A 21,506-nucleotide genomic window follows, 5' to 3' on the forward strand; every position below is an offset into this window, starting at 1 on the left:
CTGAGCGGAGGGAATAAAGAAAGCATTATTACAGAGTGAGGGTGACGTTTACTGTGTGGAAATCACAAAAAGTGGCTAGAAAAGGGAGGAGCCAAAAATTTATTTGTGTCAAATTCTGCATAGACAGGTTGTGGCTGGAAGAAGTAATCATGGCAGTTTGGGATGGATGGAATAGATAAGGGAAAGTGAACAACTTTAATCACAGACAATATCACTTGTGATCACTGGATATTATGGCACTGTAATCACTTACGCAGTCTGCAGAGTGCCTGTGTAGAGCTGTTACATACCACTATATGGTAACTGTATGAGAGTGATATTGGTCTTTCTATAGTTTTTTTTTTCAGAAACAGTACAGTGGTATTAGCTGGTCAGGGTCTAGGCCCTAGACTCTAGGGGTATTATTTAGTTGTTAGTGTTATTATTGGTAATGTTCTTTGTAGTGCTCTTTATTAATTAACAGTATGTCAGTATTAGGCTATCACTGTGTGGTAGTAATATGTTATTATGGTGTAGCAGCATTATTTGGCCTTTATGTTGGTCATGGTATAGTGGGATTTGTTCAGTAAAATACAGTATAGAATAGTGACACCATGTTTTTTTTTTACATTTACACTTCCCCCTCCTTCTGTACAACCACCTAGATGCTGTGGTCATTCTTGACTGCGGCATCTAGGGAGTTAAATAACCAAAGTTTTAGTTTTCTCTGACCCTGGCAAGAGAACTTGGCTGTCAGCCAACACGGGGCTCCTGTAGTGATCATGCAGACACAGGACCCATGATGTAAATGTCTGTCATAGAGACTTAAAGCAAGTTAGTCTATAATGTTCATTTACGTCATGGAGGTTTATTGGGTTACAAATAAGTGGCCCCTTAATGTATATTAGTACCTCCAGTCCTAATTTGTTCTGTACTTTGTAGAAAATTTGCTGTATCGAACTATGCATGCTGCATGGGCTTCTCCTCGCCTACTGCCAACATGGCTGCACTTTGGACCCAGCTCCAATGTAGGGCCACATTAATTTTCTTTTCCATGACCACTTTGGGTTTCCAATCTGCCCCTGAATGCAGTATTACAAGAGTTATGTATTTCAAGTTTAATGTGAGTAGAGATGAGCGAGCACTCTCGGATAATGCAGTTACTCGAGTGAGCATTGCTCTTCTCGAGTAACTGCATTCTCAACCGAGCAGGCTCGAGGGGCCGCAACACCCTCGAGCCTGCTCGGACGAGAATGCAGTTACTTGAGAAGAGCGATGCTGGCTCAAGTAACTGCCTTATCTGAGCGTGCTCGCTCATCTCTAAATGTGAGTAAAGCTCAATCTCTGTGTGATACTATAACATTAATACAAATCTAATGGCATGGTAACACAGCGGAATTCGCTGCAGAATTTTCCATCTTAAAAAAACGCATCAAAATGCATGGCTTTCTTCCACGGTTTTTGGCGTCGATCCACACATGGAATTGTGACGCGAAAATGAAAGAAAAAGTGACATGTCACTTCTTGATGTGGAAAAGGAATTTTCTGCATCAGAAATCCAAACACAGTTTTTAGCTCATTGACCCGGCAAATTCCGCATGCGGATCCACGCCAAAAGCTGCATTTTGATGCGGAACAAGTCGCAGAAAATTCAGCGGCCAATTACGCATGCAGCACTTTTTCTTCCAGTATTGTGAGCCAGATCTGCGACGGAACCTCCAACCGGATGTTCCAACACAGATGTGAGACCGGCCCAAGATCATTTTATAATACAGCTCATGATTGCATGACTGATATGTCTGCACATAGTACCGTACGTCACTCCTATTAAACAAGCAGCGCTGTTAGCTGAGCTACATCCTGGTTTCATGTCCTATGTTTATATTGAGTGAGTTATAGGTTTGTCTTGGAAAAGAAGGCTTTAAAGACCAAATATAGAGCTAACACCTGAAAGCCTTGCACTGTATATTTGCACTACATTCTACATCATACTAGGTGTTCCGGTGTCTCAGCCACACCCATTGTAAGCAGGTCCATGGAAGTCAGTAAGACCAATCACCATGGACAAGTATTGGTTGCAGTATGGGTCGTACCGAAGAGCTCAGTGTCTTGAAGATTTATCGTTTGAACGAGTGAACGATGTCAGAGTTTATACAGGCCGATACATCGTTGGCTCGTTCATATGATAAATCGTTCTCATTCGCTGTTTAAGTGAAGAACAATTAGTGAACGAGCCAATGATAGTAACATAGTATGTAAGGCCGAATGAAGACAATGTCCATCTAGTCCAGCCTGTCTATCCTCCTGTGTTGTTGATCCAGAGGAAGGCAAAAAAAACCAAGAGCAAAAGCCAGTTAGCCCTTTTGGGGGAAAAAACTCTTTCCCGACTCCCTAATGGCAATCAGACTGTTCCCTGGATCAACCCCTAATATTTTCTACCTGCCTGTATACCTAGATTAACAATTAACGTAAGATTTATAGCCTATAATATCCTTCCTCTCCAGAAAGACATCAAGTCCCCTTTTAAACTGCTCTATGGATTTTGCCATCACCACTTCCTCAGGCAGAGAGTTCCACAGTCTCACTGCTCTTACAGTAAAGAACCCTTTTCTGTGTTGGTGATGAAACCTGCTTTCCTCTAGACGTAGTGGATGCCCTCTTGTTACCGTTGCAGTCCTGAGTATAAACAGATCCTGGGAGAGATCCTTGTATTGTCCCCTCATGTATTTATACATAGTTATTTGATCACCCCTTAGCCATCTTTTTTCTAGAGTAAATAGTCCCAATTTGGATAGCCTCTCTGGGTATTCCAGTCCCTTCATTCCATGTATTAGTTTAGTTGCCCTTCTTTGAATCCTCTCCAGCACTGTGACATCTTGTGATTCTCTCCAGCACTGTAACACTGTAATCCTCACCAGCACTGTAACATCCGGTGACCAGAACTTTGCACAGTATTCCATGTGAGTCCTGACAAGTGGCTTATATAGTGGGAGGATAATGTTCTCGTCCCTCGCCCCTATACCTCTTTTAATGCACCCCAAGACTTTATTTGCCTTTGCAGCAGCTGACTGGCATTGGTTACTCCAGTTCAGTCTACAATGCACTAGTACCCCCAGGTCTTTTCCCATCTCACTTTTCCCTAGCAGTACCCCATTTAGTGTATATTGGTGACATCCGTTTCTCCTGCCCATGTGCATAGCCTTACATTTATCAACATTGAACTTCATTTGGCATTTTTCTGCCCAAGCCCCCAGCTTATCCAGGTCCTTTTGTAGCCATATCTTGTCCTCAGGTGCATTAAATATCTTGTATAATTTTGTGTCATCTGCAAATATTGATATTTTGCTGTGCAGCCCCTCTATCAGGTCACTGATAAATATATTGAACAGAATGATGATTTCCATGCCTGCATAAAATGAACGAAAAGCAAACGATTCATCGTTCGATCATTGACAGCGTTTACACTGAACGATTATTGTTCATTTTCGATCGGTTGAACAAATTTTTTGAAGGCTAATTGTTCCATGTAAAAGGGCCTTCAGTGGTGACCCTGTCATAGGATGCCACTGTAGCCACAACTCAGTAGACAACTGCTTTATTTCACCCTACCCAACTTTTCACTACTTAAAGGAGATGTCTCGAGGAAGCAGTTAATTTTTTTTTTTGCCCAGTCCCCCCCATTAAGTACACATTACTAAGCCCCCCTGTAAATGACATTTCTAGCTGGTTCGTACTTACCGTTCCAGCGTTTCAGCAAGTTATAAAAGTTTCCTCAAGATGGCCGCCGGCTCTTTCCCAGTCGCTCGCTGCAGCCCGACGTGCGCGCTCCCGAGACGCCGCCAGCTGTGTCTCCATGGCAACCGGACGCATCGCAGCCGCCGACCAGACGCCCCGCAGCCGCCGACCAGACAGCAGGTAACCGGCGCTAGCCCCCGGCTCCCCAGCGCTAGCTCCCCCGGCGCAGCGACAGCCCCCCCCATCGCAGCGACAGCCCCCCCGGCCTAGCGCTAGCTCCCCCGGCGCAGCGACAGCCCCCCCGGCTTAGCGCTAGCTCCCCCGGCGCAGCGGCAGCCCCCCCGGCGCAGCCCGGCGCAGCGGCAGCCCCCCCCCCCCGACCCATCACTTACCTGGGAGGCTTCTCGGGGCTGCTGGGCTGGGCTGGGCTGGTCTTCTCCGCTGGGCAGCTCCAGTTTCTGCACCTTCCTCTAACAGAGGATGGTACAGAATGGCCGCTGCAGCGCGCTCCCGAGCAGTGACAGCTCGTCTGCGCATGCGCAGAAGAGCTGTAGCGGGGAGCACACTGAAGCGGCTCGTGCTGAATGGAGAAGACCGGACTGCGCAAGCGCGTCTAAAAAAGCAAGCTGCCGGCGAATTTAGACGGAACCATGGAGACGAGGACGCTAGCAACGGAGCAGGTAAGTGGAATAACTTCTGTATGGCTCATATTTAATGCACAATGTACATTACAAAGTGCATTAATATGGCCATACGGAAGTGTATAACCCCACTTGGTTTCGCGAGACCACCCCTTTAAGCAAATGGTTGAGAAAGGTCCTAACAAACTGGAACATTGCACAAGGTGACATAAAGAGGTCGTCACCCAGTACATGTGTGGGCTCCTCATCGTTATTTGCTTTGTTTGGAGCTTTGGGAGACTTCCACCTATAACTTTGGTGCTGCTATATCTCAGTGTTTGGCCACAAGTCAGTTTGTAACATCTCTGATCTGCCCTGCTCTCCTACAAATACTATTACTGTGAGCATCCAGAAGTAACAACAGCTCAGCCACAAAGTCGCCGACCACACAAACTTACAGCGCGGAGCTGCTGAGTACTGAAGAGCGTAGAGTATAAAAATCACCTATCCTCCATTGTATCACGCACTACAGACCTCCAAACTGCTTCGGGAAGTGAAATCGGTACAAGAAATGTATGTTGGGAGCTTCATGGAGTGTGTTTACATTGTAGAGCAGTTAACGCAATATTGTAGCTCTGTGCACTCACTGTATGGCTAATTAGGTAATATATAGTAGTCGGCTGAGAACATATACTGTAGATCTATTTGCAGCGACCCAAACCTAGAAGGGGTTAAGCAGCGAGGGGAACTAACATGGTGGCCATGGTGGCTCTACTGTTCCTCCTGGCAAGGTGGTAAATGTGGTCTGGCAGGGTACTACACAGTGGTAAAATTTAGCAGCTCTTATTGCGTGCTACCTGCAGGATCGGGCAAGGTAAGATGGTGATACACCAGTCGGGTACGGTAAGATGTTGTTTTATTGTGATGCCACTCCGTCCATGGGTATGGAACCGTTTTGAACCAAGAAATATATATATAGAAAAGTGGAGAATTAAATAAAAATGGTGGTACTAGTCCTTGCCTCTGGAGCGTGTAGTCTGGTACCTCAGTGTAGATGGTCAAAAGTTACTTCGGGAAGTAGAATTTAGCTTGTAAAACACTTTATTGGCAGGGAGAGAGAGAGTTTTTTACTTGGCAGCAGTTACACAACTTTTATTACATTTCCTTGAGGTAGATGAAGACAACTTGACCTGAGAGGGAAGGGCTGAATTTCCCCTTTCCTGACCTCCTGACTTAACACTCCAGCTTTACTTCTCTAGCTGGGATCACAAAGAACTGACTGTTTCTGACTTGCTTGTCTGTACTAACTTCTTGCTGCAGTTTTCTCCTGGCCAAACTCCTTTCCTTCTCTCTCTTGATCTCTCTCCACTGCTAACTCTTGAGAACAACTTGTCCATGGTTACTCACACTTTGATGTTTCACTTCCCACCACCCTGACTTTCTCCTTGTTCCTCCCTGGTCTCTGTCAAGCTTGAGCCTAGCTCTGCACTTGGAAGACTAACTTAGCTCTGCCCACTCCTCTCTTTCATACTGACACACTAGCTCAACCTGTAATGGGGATCTAAGCTGCCAATCTCAGGCTGCCATCTATACTTTCTAAGGATGGCTAACCACTCCCCTGGCTGTTGCTAGGTGACCTGTACATACCAGCGGGTGGAGAATATTACCAGAACATAACTCAGTGGAGAAATATAAACAATAACATAACTTTTCACACCTATCATATATCACATTAGGACCTGATTTTATCACTATAGTTAACACAGATAGTGGTGAAGTACCCAACTCTGGGGTACTACAGTTCCCCCTTACTTAAAAGAAAGACATCCTCGGTGCGCTCCGTACCAGCAGAAGTGAAATAAAAATAGTGGTACACTACAGTGTTCTTAACCCATTGGTCACCTCCTAACATCCCCAGTAAAGTTTTAGTTCAATTAAAGGGGCATAGTAGAGTAAAATCACTTACGAGTACAAGTCTAGCGAGGGCATGATTTAACCCACCACACTCCTCCCTTTACTGTTCGGATAAAAAAAAGCCACTCTGGTATGAACTTCAAAGCCTCACCTCTGGCGACAGTTTTTAGAAATGTTAGTGTGCAAAGAATTAACCCCTTAATGACATGGCCTATTTTGGCGTTGAGGACCAAGCGATTTTTTGGTATTTTTCCATCTCCATTTTTCAAAAGCCATAACTTTTTTATTTTTCCGTGGACGTGGCCGTATAAGGGCTTGTTTTTTGCGTGGTGAGCTGTAGTTTTTATCTGTGCCACTTTTGGGTACATAGACAATATCGTAAAATTTTTATTTATTTTTTTATGATAACAGGGAGAGAAAACGCGTCAATTCTGCCATAGATTTCTTTTTCTTTTTTTTACAGCGTTAATCATGCAGCATAAATGACACGCTAAATTTTTTCTACGGGTCGATACGGTAACAACGATACCAAAATTGTTATATTTTTTTTAGGTTTTTACACTTTTTTGCAATAAAACCCCCTTTTTTTGGAAATCTTTTTTTTTTCTCTATAGCTGCATTCAAAGTCCTGTAACTTTTTTATTTTTTTATGTACGGAGCTCTGTGAGGGCTTTTTTCGTGAGACGAGCTGTAGTTTTTTATTGGTACCATTTTGGGGAATGTACGGCTTTTTTGATCACTTTTATTGCATTTTTTGTGAGGCAAAATGCTAAAAATTTGCATTTTGCCTCTGTTTTTTAGCGGGTTTTTTTTACGCTATTTGTCGTACAAAATAAAAAGCATGTTCAACTTTTTGTACACGTCGTTACGGATGCGTCAATACCCAATATGTGGGGTTTTAATTTTTTTTCTCTTTTTTTATGCTAATATTAGAAAAAGCATAAAAAAAGGGTTTTTTTAATATTTTTTTTTTTACATTTTTCTTTTTTTTACACTATTTGAGTCCCTCTGAGGGACTTGCAGCACTGTGCCTATGATCGCTGTGATAAGGCATGGCAGAGCGATTCTTAAACCCAATAAACATTATTATGCCGTCTTTAGCAACAATTATTTGTAAAGTTCTCACAATAGTCAATCTCATAAGTTCTGGAGGAAACGATGCTGGACAATGATAGAGAATATAGCCATAAATTCAAAAGTGCACGTCTTTCTTTGGTATCACCCCTGGTACAGTCTTGGGGCACATCGACCATAATAAATAACCTACATCTGGGCTGACTCCATCATGCCAGGGTCCACGTCAGCACAAAAAAATGGCTCGGCATACAAGAGTCTTTGAAGTTGCATGGGGACTACGGATTTAATGACGTTGTGAATAGAGATGAGCGAGCACGCTCGGTAAGGTCAGTTACTCGAGCGAGCCTTGCTCATCTCGAGTAACTGCCTTCTCCTCAGAGCGTGCTTGGGGGGGCAGCGGGGGGGGGGAGAGAAAGATCTCTCTCACTTCCCCCCCCCCCTCCCGCTCCCCTCTGCCCCCCCCAAGCACACTCAGAGGAGAAGGCAGTTACTCGAGATGAGTAAGGCTCGCTCGAGTAACTGACCTTACCGAGCGTGCTCGCTCATCTCTAGTTGTGAACTGAAAAATGGTTTGGGAGTTTTCTCCTGGCCAAACTCTTTTCCTTCTCTCTCTCTCTACTTCTAACTCTTCAGAACACTTGCCAATGCACTGGCTTTCTCCTTATTCCTCCCTGACCTCTCTCAAGCTTGAGTTTAGCTCTGTACCTCGAAGACTGACTTAGCTCTGCCCACTACTTTTTTTTATACTGCCACAATAACTTAACCTGTAACGAGGATCTAGGCTGCCATCTACTCTTTGCTAAGCCTGGCTAACCACTTCTTTGACTGCTTCTAGGCGACCTGTACTCACCAGGGGCTGGAGAATAAAAATAAAAGAAAGAAATCTTGTTATTTGTATAGCCCCAACTTTTTCCACAGCACTTTTGCTGGGACTTTTGCATGTCGGTAAAATGAGTACCCAAGCTGGTACTCATTTTACCCACCTCAGAAGGATGGAAGTTTGAGTCTACCTTGAGCCGGCTTCCTTAACCATGCAGGGATTGAACCCACAACTATCAGGTTGTGAGCAAGAGCTTAGGACTGCAATCTGCTGCCTTAACACTCTGCACCACAGAAGGGTCAGATAATATTATGAAGAACAATAACATCAGAACTTTTCATACTCCACATTAAGACGTAATTATAGCACTATAGTGAACACAGAAAGTGCTGGAATACCCAACTCTGGGGTACTACATTCATAGCCAGCCTTCATTCTGTGTGACTCGTGTGGTCGCACAGGTTGTCGGCCACCAGTTAGCTTGTAGGGGGCCACCAGGCAGATGTAGGCAGAAGGTTGACCTTCTGGAAGTTTCTCCCATCTGCACACAGGATTTTTGGCGCTCTTTCAGAGAAACCATTGGGTTCCTGGTCACCTTTCTCACCAAGGCCAACCAGTTGTCAATCCCTTCTGTATGATATAGTACTACTTGTATTACGTATACCGACTCGTCAGTCTTCCATTGCTACTCCACATATCTGTACGGGGTCCACTCAACTAATTTAACTCTTGGTGAAAGGGTCTATTTTTCACCAATAGTGGAAACACACGCACCAACAACTGGTTGGGGAAACTAATATTCTGAGCTATTTCAACAGCCTTTAGAGGAGTGTCTGAAGAGAGAAATCCTTCCAATCTCTTTTCCATCTAGATTAGTTCTTATTTGTTTGGGCCCTGTACCCTTGGATGCCTGATACGGGATAGGATACACAACAGTCTATCATATGAGAGAAATGAAGTCATAAATATTATTGGTGGCCACATGCTTTATTTTAGTTTTATATGAATAAAAGTAATATTTTAGGTTCATAACTGCGACTTATTTTCTCTTTACGTTTATTCTTCTTTTTTTCCTTCTCCAGTGAAGAAAGAGAAAACATGATGGCTCAGTTGTTAAACCAATGCTTTGGTGTAACAACCGGAAGGTAACCACATTCATTAAAGACATGCACGCACACACCTACATCTTTGTTTAAGGGAAAGCTGATTTTTGCTAAAAATTGAGTTGGGATGATCCAATCCAACTTTATCACCGGGCCAATCACTACTATATAGTAAACAGGGACTTAAGGCTCATTTGGATGGGACGAATGTCGGGCAAACGTATATCCCTGCACATACACTCTCCTGTGCTGCTGCATGGGAGCTGGTATCACTGGCTCACAGTGCGGAGGCTGCAGGAGATTTCTCTCCTCGCACTCCTCCGCCCCTCTCCATTGACTTAACATCTTACTGAATGGCTGCTGTTTACACTGAGCGATCAGTGATCTGCTCATCGTCCATTGCTTATGCTACATAAACGATGGATAATGAGCTGAACAATCATCGTTCAGTGTAAATAGCTGCCGTTTAGTACTGAACAGCCACTATGTTAAGTCAATGGAAAGCGGTGGGGGAGCGCAAGGAGAGAAATCTCCAGCAGCCTCCCCAACCCCTGCTGGCCGCTCTGTGAGCGAGCCAGCGCTACTGCTCCCGTGCAACAGCACGGGACCAAGGACACACAGGGACGAATGTCGGGCATCGTTTGTCTGACATTAGTCCCGTCTAAATGCATTATTAGAATTTACATGTTTCTTCTTCCATAGATAAGCACTTGTGAGTTCCTATTTTTAGTGTAGTATTATATGTGACGTCTGACTTCGTAAAGCGCTGCGTAATATGCTGGTGCTATATATATAAAGATTATTATTGCAATTATTTTCCATCTCCAGTTTACAAGAAAACTTCAGGCAGTTGATAGTAATGTATAGTAATTAGAGATGAGCGAATGTGTTCGTCCGAACTTGATATCCGTGCGGATATTAGGGTGTTCGGGATGTTCGTTATTCGTAACGAGTACCACGCGATGTTCGGGTTACTTTCACTTCCTTCCCTGAGACGTTAGCGCGCTTTTCTGGCCAATTGAAAGACAGGGAAGGCATTACAACTTCCCCCTGTGTCGTTCAAGCCCTATACCACCCCCCTGCAGTAAGTGGCTGGGGAGATCAGGTGTCCGCCTAATATAAAAGTCGGCCCCTCCCGCGGCTCGCCTCAGATGCCTTGTGAGTTAGATGAGGGACAGTGCTGTTTGTACCGGAGCTGCTGTAGGGAAAGAATTGGTAGTTAGTGTAGGCTTCAAGACCCCCAAAGGTCCTTATTAGGGCCACTGATAGCTGTGTGTTGGCTGCTGTTCTCAAAATCGGCTCTGCAGAGCGTTGCACCCGGCATTAGGGACAGAAGTGGTGTATAGGCAGGGAGAGTGTTAGGAGTGAGTGTAGCCTTCAAGAACCTCAACGGTCCTTTCTAGGGCCATATTTAACCGTGTGCAGTACTGTGCTGGCTGCTGTTAGCTGTGCTGCATATTTTTTTTCTTCTCAAAATCGCCTCTGCAGAGCATTGCACCCTCCATTGATACTGCAGGGAAAGAATTGTGTAGGCAGGGCCACAACACAGTTATTATTCATTGAATATACGCAGTGCGGCCTTTTGCTTGTAAAACAAGTGAAAAAAATTCTATTTGACCTGCCTCTGTCAGTCCTAAGGGCTGTGGACACGTGTCGGCTGCGTGTGCAACGTTTAAAAATCAGACGCACCCAGCTACGTTTTACTGCTGGCTTCGCCATTTGCTTTCCTTAATTGGGAAAAAAATACCAGCTCTGCCAGAGTTATAATAACTCTGCTACCCTCACGTTCTGTGCCACATTAGCAGGGCCACAGCACAGTTATTAAACTTCTCATGTTCATTGAATATACGCAGTGCTGCCTTTTGGTGGAAAAAAACTGAAAAAAAATCTATTTCTCCTGCCTCTGTCCGTCCTAAGGGCTGTGTGTACGTGTCGGCTGCGTGTGCAACGTTTAAAAATCAGACGCACCCAGCTACGTTTTACTGCTGGCTTCGCCATTTGCTTTCCTTAATTGGGAAAAAAATACCTGCTCTGCCAGAGTTATAATAACTCTGCTACCCTCACGTTCTGTGACACATTAGCAGGGCCACAGCACAGTTATTAAACTTAGATTATTCATTCACTAGAGGCAGTGGGGCCTTTCGTTTTCAAAAAAGGGAAAAAATTATATTTGGCCTGCAGTCTTGCGCCAATTTATTTCCTGCCTGTGAAATCAAATCACTGGTAATACAGCATGCTGAGGGGTAGGGGTAGGCCTAGAGGACGTGGACACGGCCGAGGACGCGGAGGGCCAAGTCAGGGTGTGGGCACAGGCCGAGCTCCTGATCCAGGTGTGTCGCAGCCGACTGCTGCGCGATTAGGAGAGAGGCACGTTTCTGGCGTCCCCACATTCATCGCCCAATTAATGGGTCCACGCGAGAGACGGTTATTAGAAAATGAGCAGTGTGAGCAGGTCCTGTCCTGGATGGCAGAAAGTGCTTCGAGCAACCTATCGTCAACCCGCAGTTCTGCGCCGTCCACTGCTGCAAATCCGAATCCTCTGTCTGCTGCTCCTCCTTCCTCCCAGCCTCCTCACTCCACTACAATGACACCTGCTCAGGAGCGGGAACACTCCCAGGAACTGTTCTCGGGCCCCTGCTTAGATTGGGCAGCAGCGGTTCCTCTCCCACCAGAGGAGTTTATCGTCACTGATGCCCAACCATTCGAAAGTTCCCGGGGTCCGGGGGAAGAGGCTGGGGACTTCCGCCAACTGTCTCAACAACTTTCTGTGGGTGAGGAGGACGATGACGATCAGACACAGTTGTCTTGCAGTGAGGTAGTAGTAAGGGCAGTAAGTCCAAGGGAGCAGCGCACAGAGGATTCGGAGGAAGAGCAGCAGGACGATGAGGTGACTGACCCCACCTGGTGTGCAACGCTTACTCAGGAGGACAGGTCTTCAGAGGGGGAGTCAAGGGCATCAGCAGGGCAGGTTGCAAGAGGCAGTGCGGTGGCCAGGGGTAGAGGCAGGGCCAGACTGAATAATCCACCAACTGTTTCCCAAAGCGCCCCCTTGCGCCATGCCACCCTGCAGAGGCCGAGGTGCTCTAAGGTCTGGCAGTTTTTCACAGAGACGCCTGACGACCGACGAACAGTGGTGTGCAACCTTTGTCGCGCAAAGCTCAGCCGGGGAGCCAACACCAACAGCCTCACCACCACCACCATGCGCAGACATATGATGGCCAAGCACCCCGCAAGGTGGGACGAAGGCCGTTCAGCGCCTCCGGTTTGCACCCCTGCCTCTCCCCCTGTGCCCCAACCTGCCACTGAGATGCAACCCCCCTCTCAGGACACAGGCACTACCGTCTCCTGGCCTGCACCCACACTCTCACCTCCGCTGTGCTCGGCCCCATCCAGCAGTGTAGTTCAGCGCACCGTCCAGCCGTCGCTTGCGCAACTGTTGGAGCGCAAGCGCAAGTACGCCGCCACGCACCCGCACGCTCAAACGTTAACCGTCCGCATAGCAAAATTCATCAGCCTTGAGATGCTGCCGTATAGGGTTGTGGAAACGGAGTCCTTCAAAAGTATCATGGAGGCGGCGGCCCCGCGCTACTCAGTTCCCAGTCGCCACTACTTTTCCCGATGTGCCGTCCCAGCCCTGCACGACCACGTCTCCCGCAACATTGTACGCGCCCTCACCAATGCGGTTACTGCCACGGTCCACTTAACAACGGACACGTGGACAAGCACAGGCGGGCAGGGCCACTACATCTCCCTGACGGCACATTGGGTGAATTTAGTGGAGGCTGGGACAGAGTCAAAGCCTGGGACCGCTCACGTCCTACCCACCCCCAGAATTGCGGGCCACAGCTCGGTGGTGGTATCTGCGGAGGTGTATGCTTCCTCCACTAAAGCACCCTCCTCCTCCTCCTCCTCCTCTGTCTCGCAATCAAGATGTGTTAGCAGCAGCATGTCGCCAGCAGTCGGTGTCGCGCGGTGTGGTAGCACAGCGGTGGGCAAGCGTCAGCAGGCCGTGCTGAAACTACTCAGCTTAGGCGATAAGAGGCACACGGCCCACGAACTGCTGCAGGGTCTGACACAGCAGACCGACCGCTGGCTTGCGCCGCTGAGCCTCCAACCGGGCATGGTCGTGTGTGACAACGGCCGTAACCTGGTAGCGGCTCTGCAGCTCGGCAGCCTCACGCACGTGCCATGCCTGGCCCACGTCTTTAATTTGGTGGTTCAGCGCTTTCTGAAAAGCTACCCACGCTTGTCAGACCTGCTCGTAAAGGCGCGCCGGCTCTGCGCACATTTCCGCAAGTCCCACACGGACGCTGCCACCCTGCGCACCCTGCAACATCACTTTAAGCTGCCAGTGCACCGACTGCTGTGCGACGTGTCCACACGGTGGAACTCTACGCTCCACATGTTGGCCAGGCTCTATGAACAGCGTAGAGCTATAGTCGAATACCAACTCCAACATGGGCGGCGCAGTGGGAGTCAGCCTCCTCAATTCCTTTCAGAAGAGTGGGCCTGGTTGGCAGACATCTGCCTTGTCCTTGGTAATTTTGAGGAGTCTACCCAGGTGGTGAGCGGCGATGCTACAATCATTAGCGTCACCATTCCTCTGCTATGCATCTTGAGAAATTCCCTGCAAACCATAAAGGCAGCTGCTTTGCGCTCGGAAACGGGGGCGGTGGAAAACAGTATGCCGCTGGATAGTCAGGGCACCCTCCTGTCTATTTCTCAGCGCGTACAGGAGGAGGAGGAGGAGCATGAGGAGGATGAGGAGGAGGGGGAAGAGACAGCTTGGCCCGCTGCTGACGGTACACCGGCTGATTGCCTGTCATCCTTTCAGCGTGTATGGCCTGAGGGGGAGGAGGAGGAGGAGGAGGAGGATCCTGGCAGTGATCTTCCTAGTGAAGACAGCCATGTGTTGCGTACTGGTACCCTGGCACACATGGCTGACTTCATGTTAGGATGCCTTTCTCGTGACCCTTGCGTTGCACGCATTCTGGCCACGACGGATTACTGGGTGTACACACTGCTCGACCCAAGCTATAAGGAGAACCTGCCCACTCTCATTCCCGAAGAGGAAAGGGGTTCGAGAGTGTTGCTATACCACAGGACCCTGGCGGACAAGCTGATGGTAAAATTCCCAGCCGACAGCGCTAGTGGCAGAAGGCGCAGTACCGAGGGCAAGGTAGCAGGGGAGGTGCGGAGATCGAGCAGCATGTACAGCACAGGCAGTGCAACAGTCTTTAAGGGCCTGGACAGCTTTATGGCTCCCCACCAAGACTGTGTCACCGCTCCCCAGTCACGGCTGAGTCTGCGGGAGCACTGTAAAAGGATGGTGAGGGAGTACGTAGCCGATCGCACGACCATCCTTGGTGACGCCTCTGCCCCCTACAACTACTGGGTGTCGAAGCTGGACACGTGGCCTGAACTAGCGCTGTATGCCCTGGAGGTGCTTGCTTGTCCTGCGGCTAGCGTCTTGTCGGAGAGGGTGTTTAGTGCGGCTGGGGGAATCATCACAGATAAGCGTACGCGCCTGTCAACCGACAGTGCCGACAGGCTTACACTCATCAAGATGAACAAAGCCTGGATTTCCCCAGACTTCTCTTCTCCACCAGCGGACAGCAGCGATACCTAAGCAATACGTAGGCTGCACCCGCGGATGGAAGCTACGTTCTCTCTCACCATCCAAAACGGGGACATTTCTGCTTCATCAATCTGTGTCTAATATTCCTCCTCCTCCTCCTCCTGCTCCTCCTCCCGAAACCTCACGTAATCACGCTGAACGGGCAATTTTTCTTAGGGCCACAAGGCTCACTCAAATAATTTTTCTGAACAATTTTTATAAGTTTCAATGCGCTTAAAAGCGTTGGAACTTTAACTTGAACCAATTTTTCGTTACACTGGGCTGCCTCCAGGCCTACTTACCACTTAAGCCACATTAACCAAAGTGATTCACCTGCCATCTTGGTTGGGCATGGCCAATTTTTACTGAGGTACATTAGTACTGTTGGTACACCAATTTTTTGGGGCCCTCACCTACAGTGTAATCATAGCAATTTGTATGTTCTTCGCCTGCACTCATGGTACAGAAAGGTGTGTGGGGTTGGCCTACACTTTAGCTACATAAATGTAACTTGGGCCTTGGCTATACTAAGGCTACTGAAATGGAACTAAGACTGCGCTCCCACTATACTGCTGCTTCAGAATTGTTACTGGGGCCTGTCTTGAGTGCTACTATTGCTGACATGGAACGAAGACTGCGCTCCCGCTAAACTGCTGCTTCGGAATTGTTACTGGGGCCTGTCTTGAGTGCTACTATTGCTGACATGGAACGAAGACTGCGCTCCCGCTATACTGCTGCTTCGGAATTGTTACTGGGGCCTGTCTTGAGTGCTACTATTGCTGACATGGAACGAAGACTGCGCTCCCGCTATACTGCTGCTTCGGAATTGTTACTGGGGCCTGTCTTGAGTGCTACTATTGCTGACATGGAACGAAGACTGCGCTCCTCCTATAATGCTGCTACTGATATGTTAGTGGGGCCTGTCCTAATGCTACGGCTGAAATGTTACGAATTCTGGGCTCTGCCTATACCGCTGCTAATGGTATGTCTCTGGGGTGTGGAAACAGAGGCTTCCCAAAGACATGATGGCGGCGAGGCCATTTCCCACCAACGCGGTTACTGTTAAGGTGCATATAACCACGGGCACGTGGAGAGGACACGTAGTGCCTCAAAAACATCCCCCTCCTCCTCCAACAGGGAAAACATTCTTGGCAAATGCCTTTGCATTGGTTCGTCTGGTGGCAGTCCAAGAATTTCACCTTTACCGACACAACAAGAGAGCCCCCACACCATCCCCCCGCCACGGCCTACTTAATCCTGGCCGCATTCCGAAAACCAACAAAATACAACCGTGCTACTAGGTCCGCAGTCACCACCACATTACCACCAACGCGGTTACTGTTAAGATACATATTACCAGTCTGACTGGGGCATGCAGACACCTTGACAGAATGAATAGTGTGTGGCACATAGGTTCCCCATTGCTATGCCCACGTGTGCAGCTCCTGATGGCGGTGGCACAGGATTATATTTCTCATTGCTTCTGTACAGCATTGTGGGCTATCGCCCCGCCCCTTTTAAAGAGGGTCGCTGCCTAGCCGTGCCAACCCTCTGCAGTGTGTGCCTGCAGTTCCTCCTCATGGCAGACGCACTTCTAAATAGACATGAGGGTGGTGTGGCATGAGGGCAGCTGAAGGCTGCGCAGGGACACTTTGGTGTGCGCTGTGGGGGGGAGGGGGGGCGGTTGGTCAGCATGTAACCCAGGAGAAGTGTCAGTGGAGTGTCATGCAGGCAGTGATTGTGCTTTGTTGTAGCTAGTGTGGTGCTTAGCAAAGGTATGCCATGCTAATGAGGGCTTTTCAGAAGTAAAAGTTGTTGGGAGGGGGGGGGGGGGGGGGGCCACTCTTGCCGGTATTGTGGCTTAATAGTGGGACCTGGGAACTTGAGATGCAGCCCAACATGTAGCCCCTCGCCTGCCCTATCCGTCACTGTGTCATTCCCATCACTTTCTTGAATTGCCCAGATTTTCACACATGAAAACCTTAGCGAGCATCGGCGATATACAAAAATGCTCTGGTCGCCCATTGACTTCAATGGGATTCGTTACTCGAAACGAACCCTCGAACATCGCGGGAAGTTCGTTTCGAATAACGAACATTTTGGTGTTCGCTCATCTCTAATAGTAATGTATGCACATGGTTGGAGAATTCCCTTGTGGAGGCAGCATTCCTGCCATGCGCTGATCACACACAGGCGGAGCACTCACAGCAGCTCCCACTACATGTGTTTGCTATCATAGATCTTTGTTTCTTCTTATCTGCTACAGGTGGACCTTGCAGTGAGCTCTACAAACATGGGGACTCTACTCAAACTGACCATTATTGGGGTGCTCCTGGCTGTTCTGGGGGAGAGACTGGTGCAGTTCATGTAAGTAGTTACTTTGTATGAACTTGTAGCTGCTTCCCACAGTACTAGAGGGGAAGGATACTCCTATTATGATACATTGGTTATTTTATGTTGCTCCTTAATATTTATTTACCAGATTTGTCACAATATAACAAAACCATCCGTGTCTGTAGGATCAGCAGCCCCAACATGCTATTGTGCAAGGAAAGTGGGATCTTGTAGTGCCCCTTATATAATGTAGTAGGAGGGGGATGGGGAGGGGGGCTTTGTTGCATCCATTAGTATTTCCTGTTGTAGATTAATACCCTTCTATACTGAGCTTTATTTGTATTTATTAAGCACCTGCTGCTTTAGTGACCCCATAGGGCAGCGTCTCCCACCTGTAGCTCTCACCTTAGTGACCCCATAGGGCAGCGTCTCCCACCTGCAGCTCTCACCTTAGTGACCCCATAGAGCAGCGTCTCCCACCTGCAGCTCTCACCTTAGTGACCCCAGAGGGCAGCGTCTCCCACCTGCAGCTCTCACCTTAGTGACCCCAGAGGGCAGCGTCTCCCACCTGCAGCTCTCACCTTAGTGACCCCAGAGGGCAGCGTCTCCCACCTGCAGCTCTCACCTTAGTGACCCCAGAGGGCAGCGTCTCCCACCTGCAGCTCTCACCTTAGTGACCCCAGAGGGCAGCGTCTCCCACCTGCAGCTCTCACCTTAGTGACCCCAGAGGGCAGCGTCTCCCACCTGCAGCTCTCACCTTAGTGACCCCAGAGGGCAGCGTCTCCCACCTGCAGCTCTCACCTTAGTGACCCCAGAGGGCAGCGTCTCCCACCTGCAGCTCTCACCTTAGTGACCCCAGAGGGCAGCGTCTCCCACCTGCAGCTCTCACCTTAGTGACCCCAGAGGGCAGCGTCTCCCACCTGCAGCTCTCACCTTAGTGACCCCAGAGGGCAGCGTCTCCCACCTGCAGCTCTCACCTTAGTGACCCCAGAGGGCAGCGTCTCCCACCTGCAGCTCTCACCTTAGTGACCCCAGAGGGCAGCGTCTCCCACCTGCAGCTCTCACCTTAGTGACCCCCATAGGGCAGCGTCTCCCACCTGCAGCTCTCACCTTAGTGACCCCCATAGGGCAGCGTCTCCCACCTGCAGCTCTCACCTTAGTGACCCCATAGGGCACCATCTTCTACCTGCAGCTCTCACCTTAGTGACCCCATAGGGCACCATCTTCTACCTGCAGCTCTCACCTTAGTGACCCCATAGGGCACCATCTTCTACCTGCAGCTCTTCACCTGTTCTGAGACTCCGAATCCCAGGATGCTGCTGTTATGTCTCTCCTTACGTTGTATTCTCAGAGGCAAGAAACTTGTGCAACTTCATGATTCATATCAGATTGGATGGAACTCGCACACATTTTGCTCCCTTGTAAATACAGCCTGAGGGATTTACAATGGGTTTATACACTTAGGTGACTTATCTCAGATCTAAACAAGAGAAGTTGCAGCACATCCTATTTTTGGGGACAAGTCTTATTAAAGCATTGCCATTATTATCTTCTATGGGTGCATAAAGAAAATTGCATCTCATCTGCATGCCATATAATTTGCATGCCAGCGCAATGTGGGTTTTTGTCTTTTCATTTTACCTATTAGAACAGCATGCGTTTTCTTTCTTTAATGTGTATGAAATACGCATGTAAAAATCGCATGTATAGCCATGCAGTGTTAAAGCCAAGACGCATCGCAATCGCTGAAATAGAAAGTGCAATATGCTGCAGGTCTGATTTTTCCTGGACCTATATTGTACTTGTCTGTGTACATACAGCCTTATGGCTTATTCAGACGTCCGTATATCGGCTGGGTTTTCACGCCCGGACAGTATACGCTGTCCCTCTCTGCAGGGGGAGGAGGCGGGACGGGCTGGCAGCAGTGCACTGAGCTCCCGCCCCTCACCACTGTTTGCAGTGGGAGGCCTGGGATGGGGGCAAAGCTAAGTTCCACTCCCTCCTGCCCCCTCCCATTGAAAATGGTGGTGAGGGGCGGAGCTCAGTGCACTGCTCCCGGCCCGCCTCCTCCCCCTGCAGAGAGGGATAGCATATATAAGACGGTCGTGAAAACCTGACTGATATACGCACGTCTGAATAAGCCCTTAGGATGGATTCACACGAGCGTATATCGGCCGCGTTTTCGCGCCCAGCCGATATACGCTGCCCCTCTGATGCATTGTTTCATAACGCACAAATCTTGCGCCAGTTTCTCGGCCGTGTGAAACCGGCCTATGTTTAGATGTGCTGGAAGTTGTAGTTTCAGTACAGCTAGAAAGCCACATGCGTAGTATATACTCCTGAAAACTACAAGTCCCAGCTTGCCGTGAACAACTTGTAACTGCGTATCCAATAAACTGAGGCAGATTTATTAGTCTGCAAGAATTGTCGTAAGTTGTGCCAAAATTCTGGTGCAAGTCATTTTAGACAAATTGTTGGCGTGTCAGAGAAGGGTGTGCCATGCCCAACAGTGTGCCAGTGTCTCCAAAAGGGGGCGTGGTTTTGACATGCACCAGATATATTATTATTGTGCACTTTTTGTTGTAGCGCAAAATACTGGTCTAACATATACCGCCAAGGAGATGCTGTTACATTATTAGACCGCTTTAGTGAATCTGCTCGTGAGATCTCTATTGCCGAAGATCGTGTTCTTGTGGCAATTCGTCAAACCTTTTAGCCTTTAATAACGGATTAGTGGCCCAGAGTGGCCATATAGTGGGATGACAGAGGAGGCCCGTGATTGGGTGAGGAATGGGTCGTTAGAATTCCTATTGGGAAAAGTTGTACACCGAAATCTGTCGGTCGCTGCCATTTTTGGGGAAAGCAAAATGATCGCCATAAGCCCTCATTCTGGCTGGCGCGCCACAAGAGTAGGCATTGGTAGTCATTGGCTTTCCGACTTTTGTGCTTTGGCTTGCAAGGCAGGCTGGGACTCGTAGTCCTCTCTCCACAGAATGTCATATAGTGAGTACCAACCTGAGGTTCTGTAGGGGTTGCGAAACTACAAATCCCAGCATGTCCTTCCAGCTGGTATATAACTGAAATGGTCTTTCCTAAGGCCGCCTTCAATGATTTTCAATGGTTTCATTCTCATTTGCGATGTTTTTGCTCATTCGATGTGGCATTAAAAATAAAATTGCGGCATGTCCTATCTGCGGTTTTGCTTTTCCTATCTCCCCTGTTTCCCTATGGAGCCCCCTTTTTAATGGCATGGCAAAACATGGACTTGCGATTTTTGTGCGATGTGTTTTTAACATTAGAAGTTCCTATTATCTATCCTGAGATAACCGCTTGAGAAAAATCACAAGCGGCAGTGATGTTTTTGCAAGAAAAAGCATCATTGACGCTCAACATCTCATGAGCAAAATTGGGGAAGGGGGGAAAAAAAAATACATCCCCATACAGGCGCTGTCAGCTCCCACGCATCTCCCCTGAAGCTCCAGCAGGCTTGCTTGAAGTCTTCTGTCATCGCTTCCTGTATTGGAGGTTCAAATTCCCCGCCTCCAGGAAGCGCCGGCTGTGATTGGCTGAGCCGTGGCACTCGAGAACCAATCAGAGCCATTCGTGCCATGCAATACATAGGAAGGCTCCATAAGGAAACATGGGATACAAAACATTGCAACTCGCAGGCATATCTAGCAACCTGCAACTTTTTTTTTTTTTTCCTCACAATGTCACATTCTACAAAACATCGCTAATGTGAGGCAACCCATGGGAAAGCATGGGTTTCAAATAGATGTCATCTGTCGTATCACAGGAAAATCGCACGATTTTTCTCGCCTGTGTGAAACAGGCTTTATGCTTTGTGGAACTACAAGTCTTAGCCTGTCCTACAGTCATTCTGCATAGTGTCCAACCTTTCTTGTTACTCTGCCCGCATAGTCTGCAGGGCCGCAGGTTGCAGGGAGTATTGTGCAGGGCACACCCCGCCTGCTGCAGCACCTTGTTGGTTGTCTAGCTCTTCCCTTGCAGATAATCTTGCTGGCGGCGGTTATTTCCCTTCGGGATCAAACATCTAGCAGTTCAAGGGTAGACGTATTCCTCCTGGAAATCCGCACTGAAGTCACTGATGTCTCTTGCAGATCAGGAAACTGTTTCATCTCATCTGTTAGCTGGAATGTGCAGCGTAAAGGGTCTTCTATCCAGAGCGCACAAAGGCAATGAGAATTTGAGCCCCCGAGGCATCAGAGGGAAATTTACTGCTAGGACCTTCCAAACTAATAAAATTAAAAAATACCTTTTATTAAATTCCTTTAAAAGAAGAACAA

The 21,506-nt window shown here is 48.2% G+C and overlaps 1 protein-coding gene across 1 annotated transcript in view; it reads left to right on the top strand.

Annotated features, from left to right (window-relative positions):
• Positions 1–17,081: 17,081 nt before the first annotated feature.
• Positions 17,082–21,506, top strand: part of LOC136586975 (serum paraoxonase/arylesterase 2-like) — a 40,342-nt gene continuing 35,917 nt past the window's right edge. The window contains exon 1 of the mRNA XM_066585346.1: positions 17,082–17,232. Coding sequence (XP_066441443.1) covers positions 17,159–17,232 — 74 coding nt within the window. The 5' untranslated portion in view covers positions 17,082–17,158. The remainder of the gene's footprint in view (positions 17,233–21,506) is intronic.

Source organism: Eleutherodactylus coqui, chromosome 12 (assembly GCF_035609145.1).
Source record: "Eleutherodactylus coqui strain aEleCoq1 chromosome 12, aEleCoq1.hap1, whole genome shotgun sequence".
NCBI lineage: Eukaryota > Metazoa > Chordata > Amphibia > Anura > Eleutherodactylidae > Eleutherodactylus > Eleutherodactylus coqui.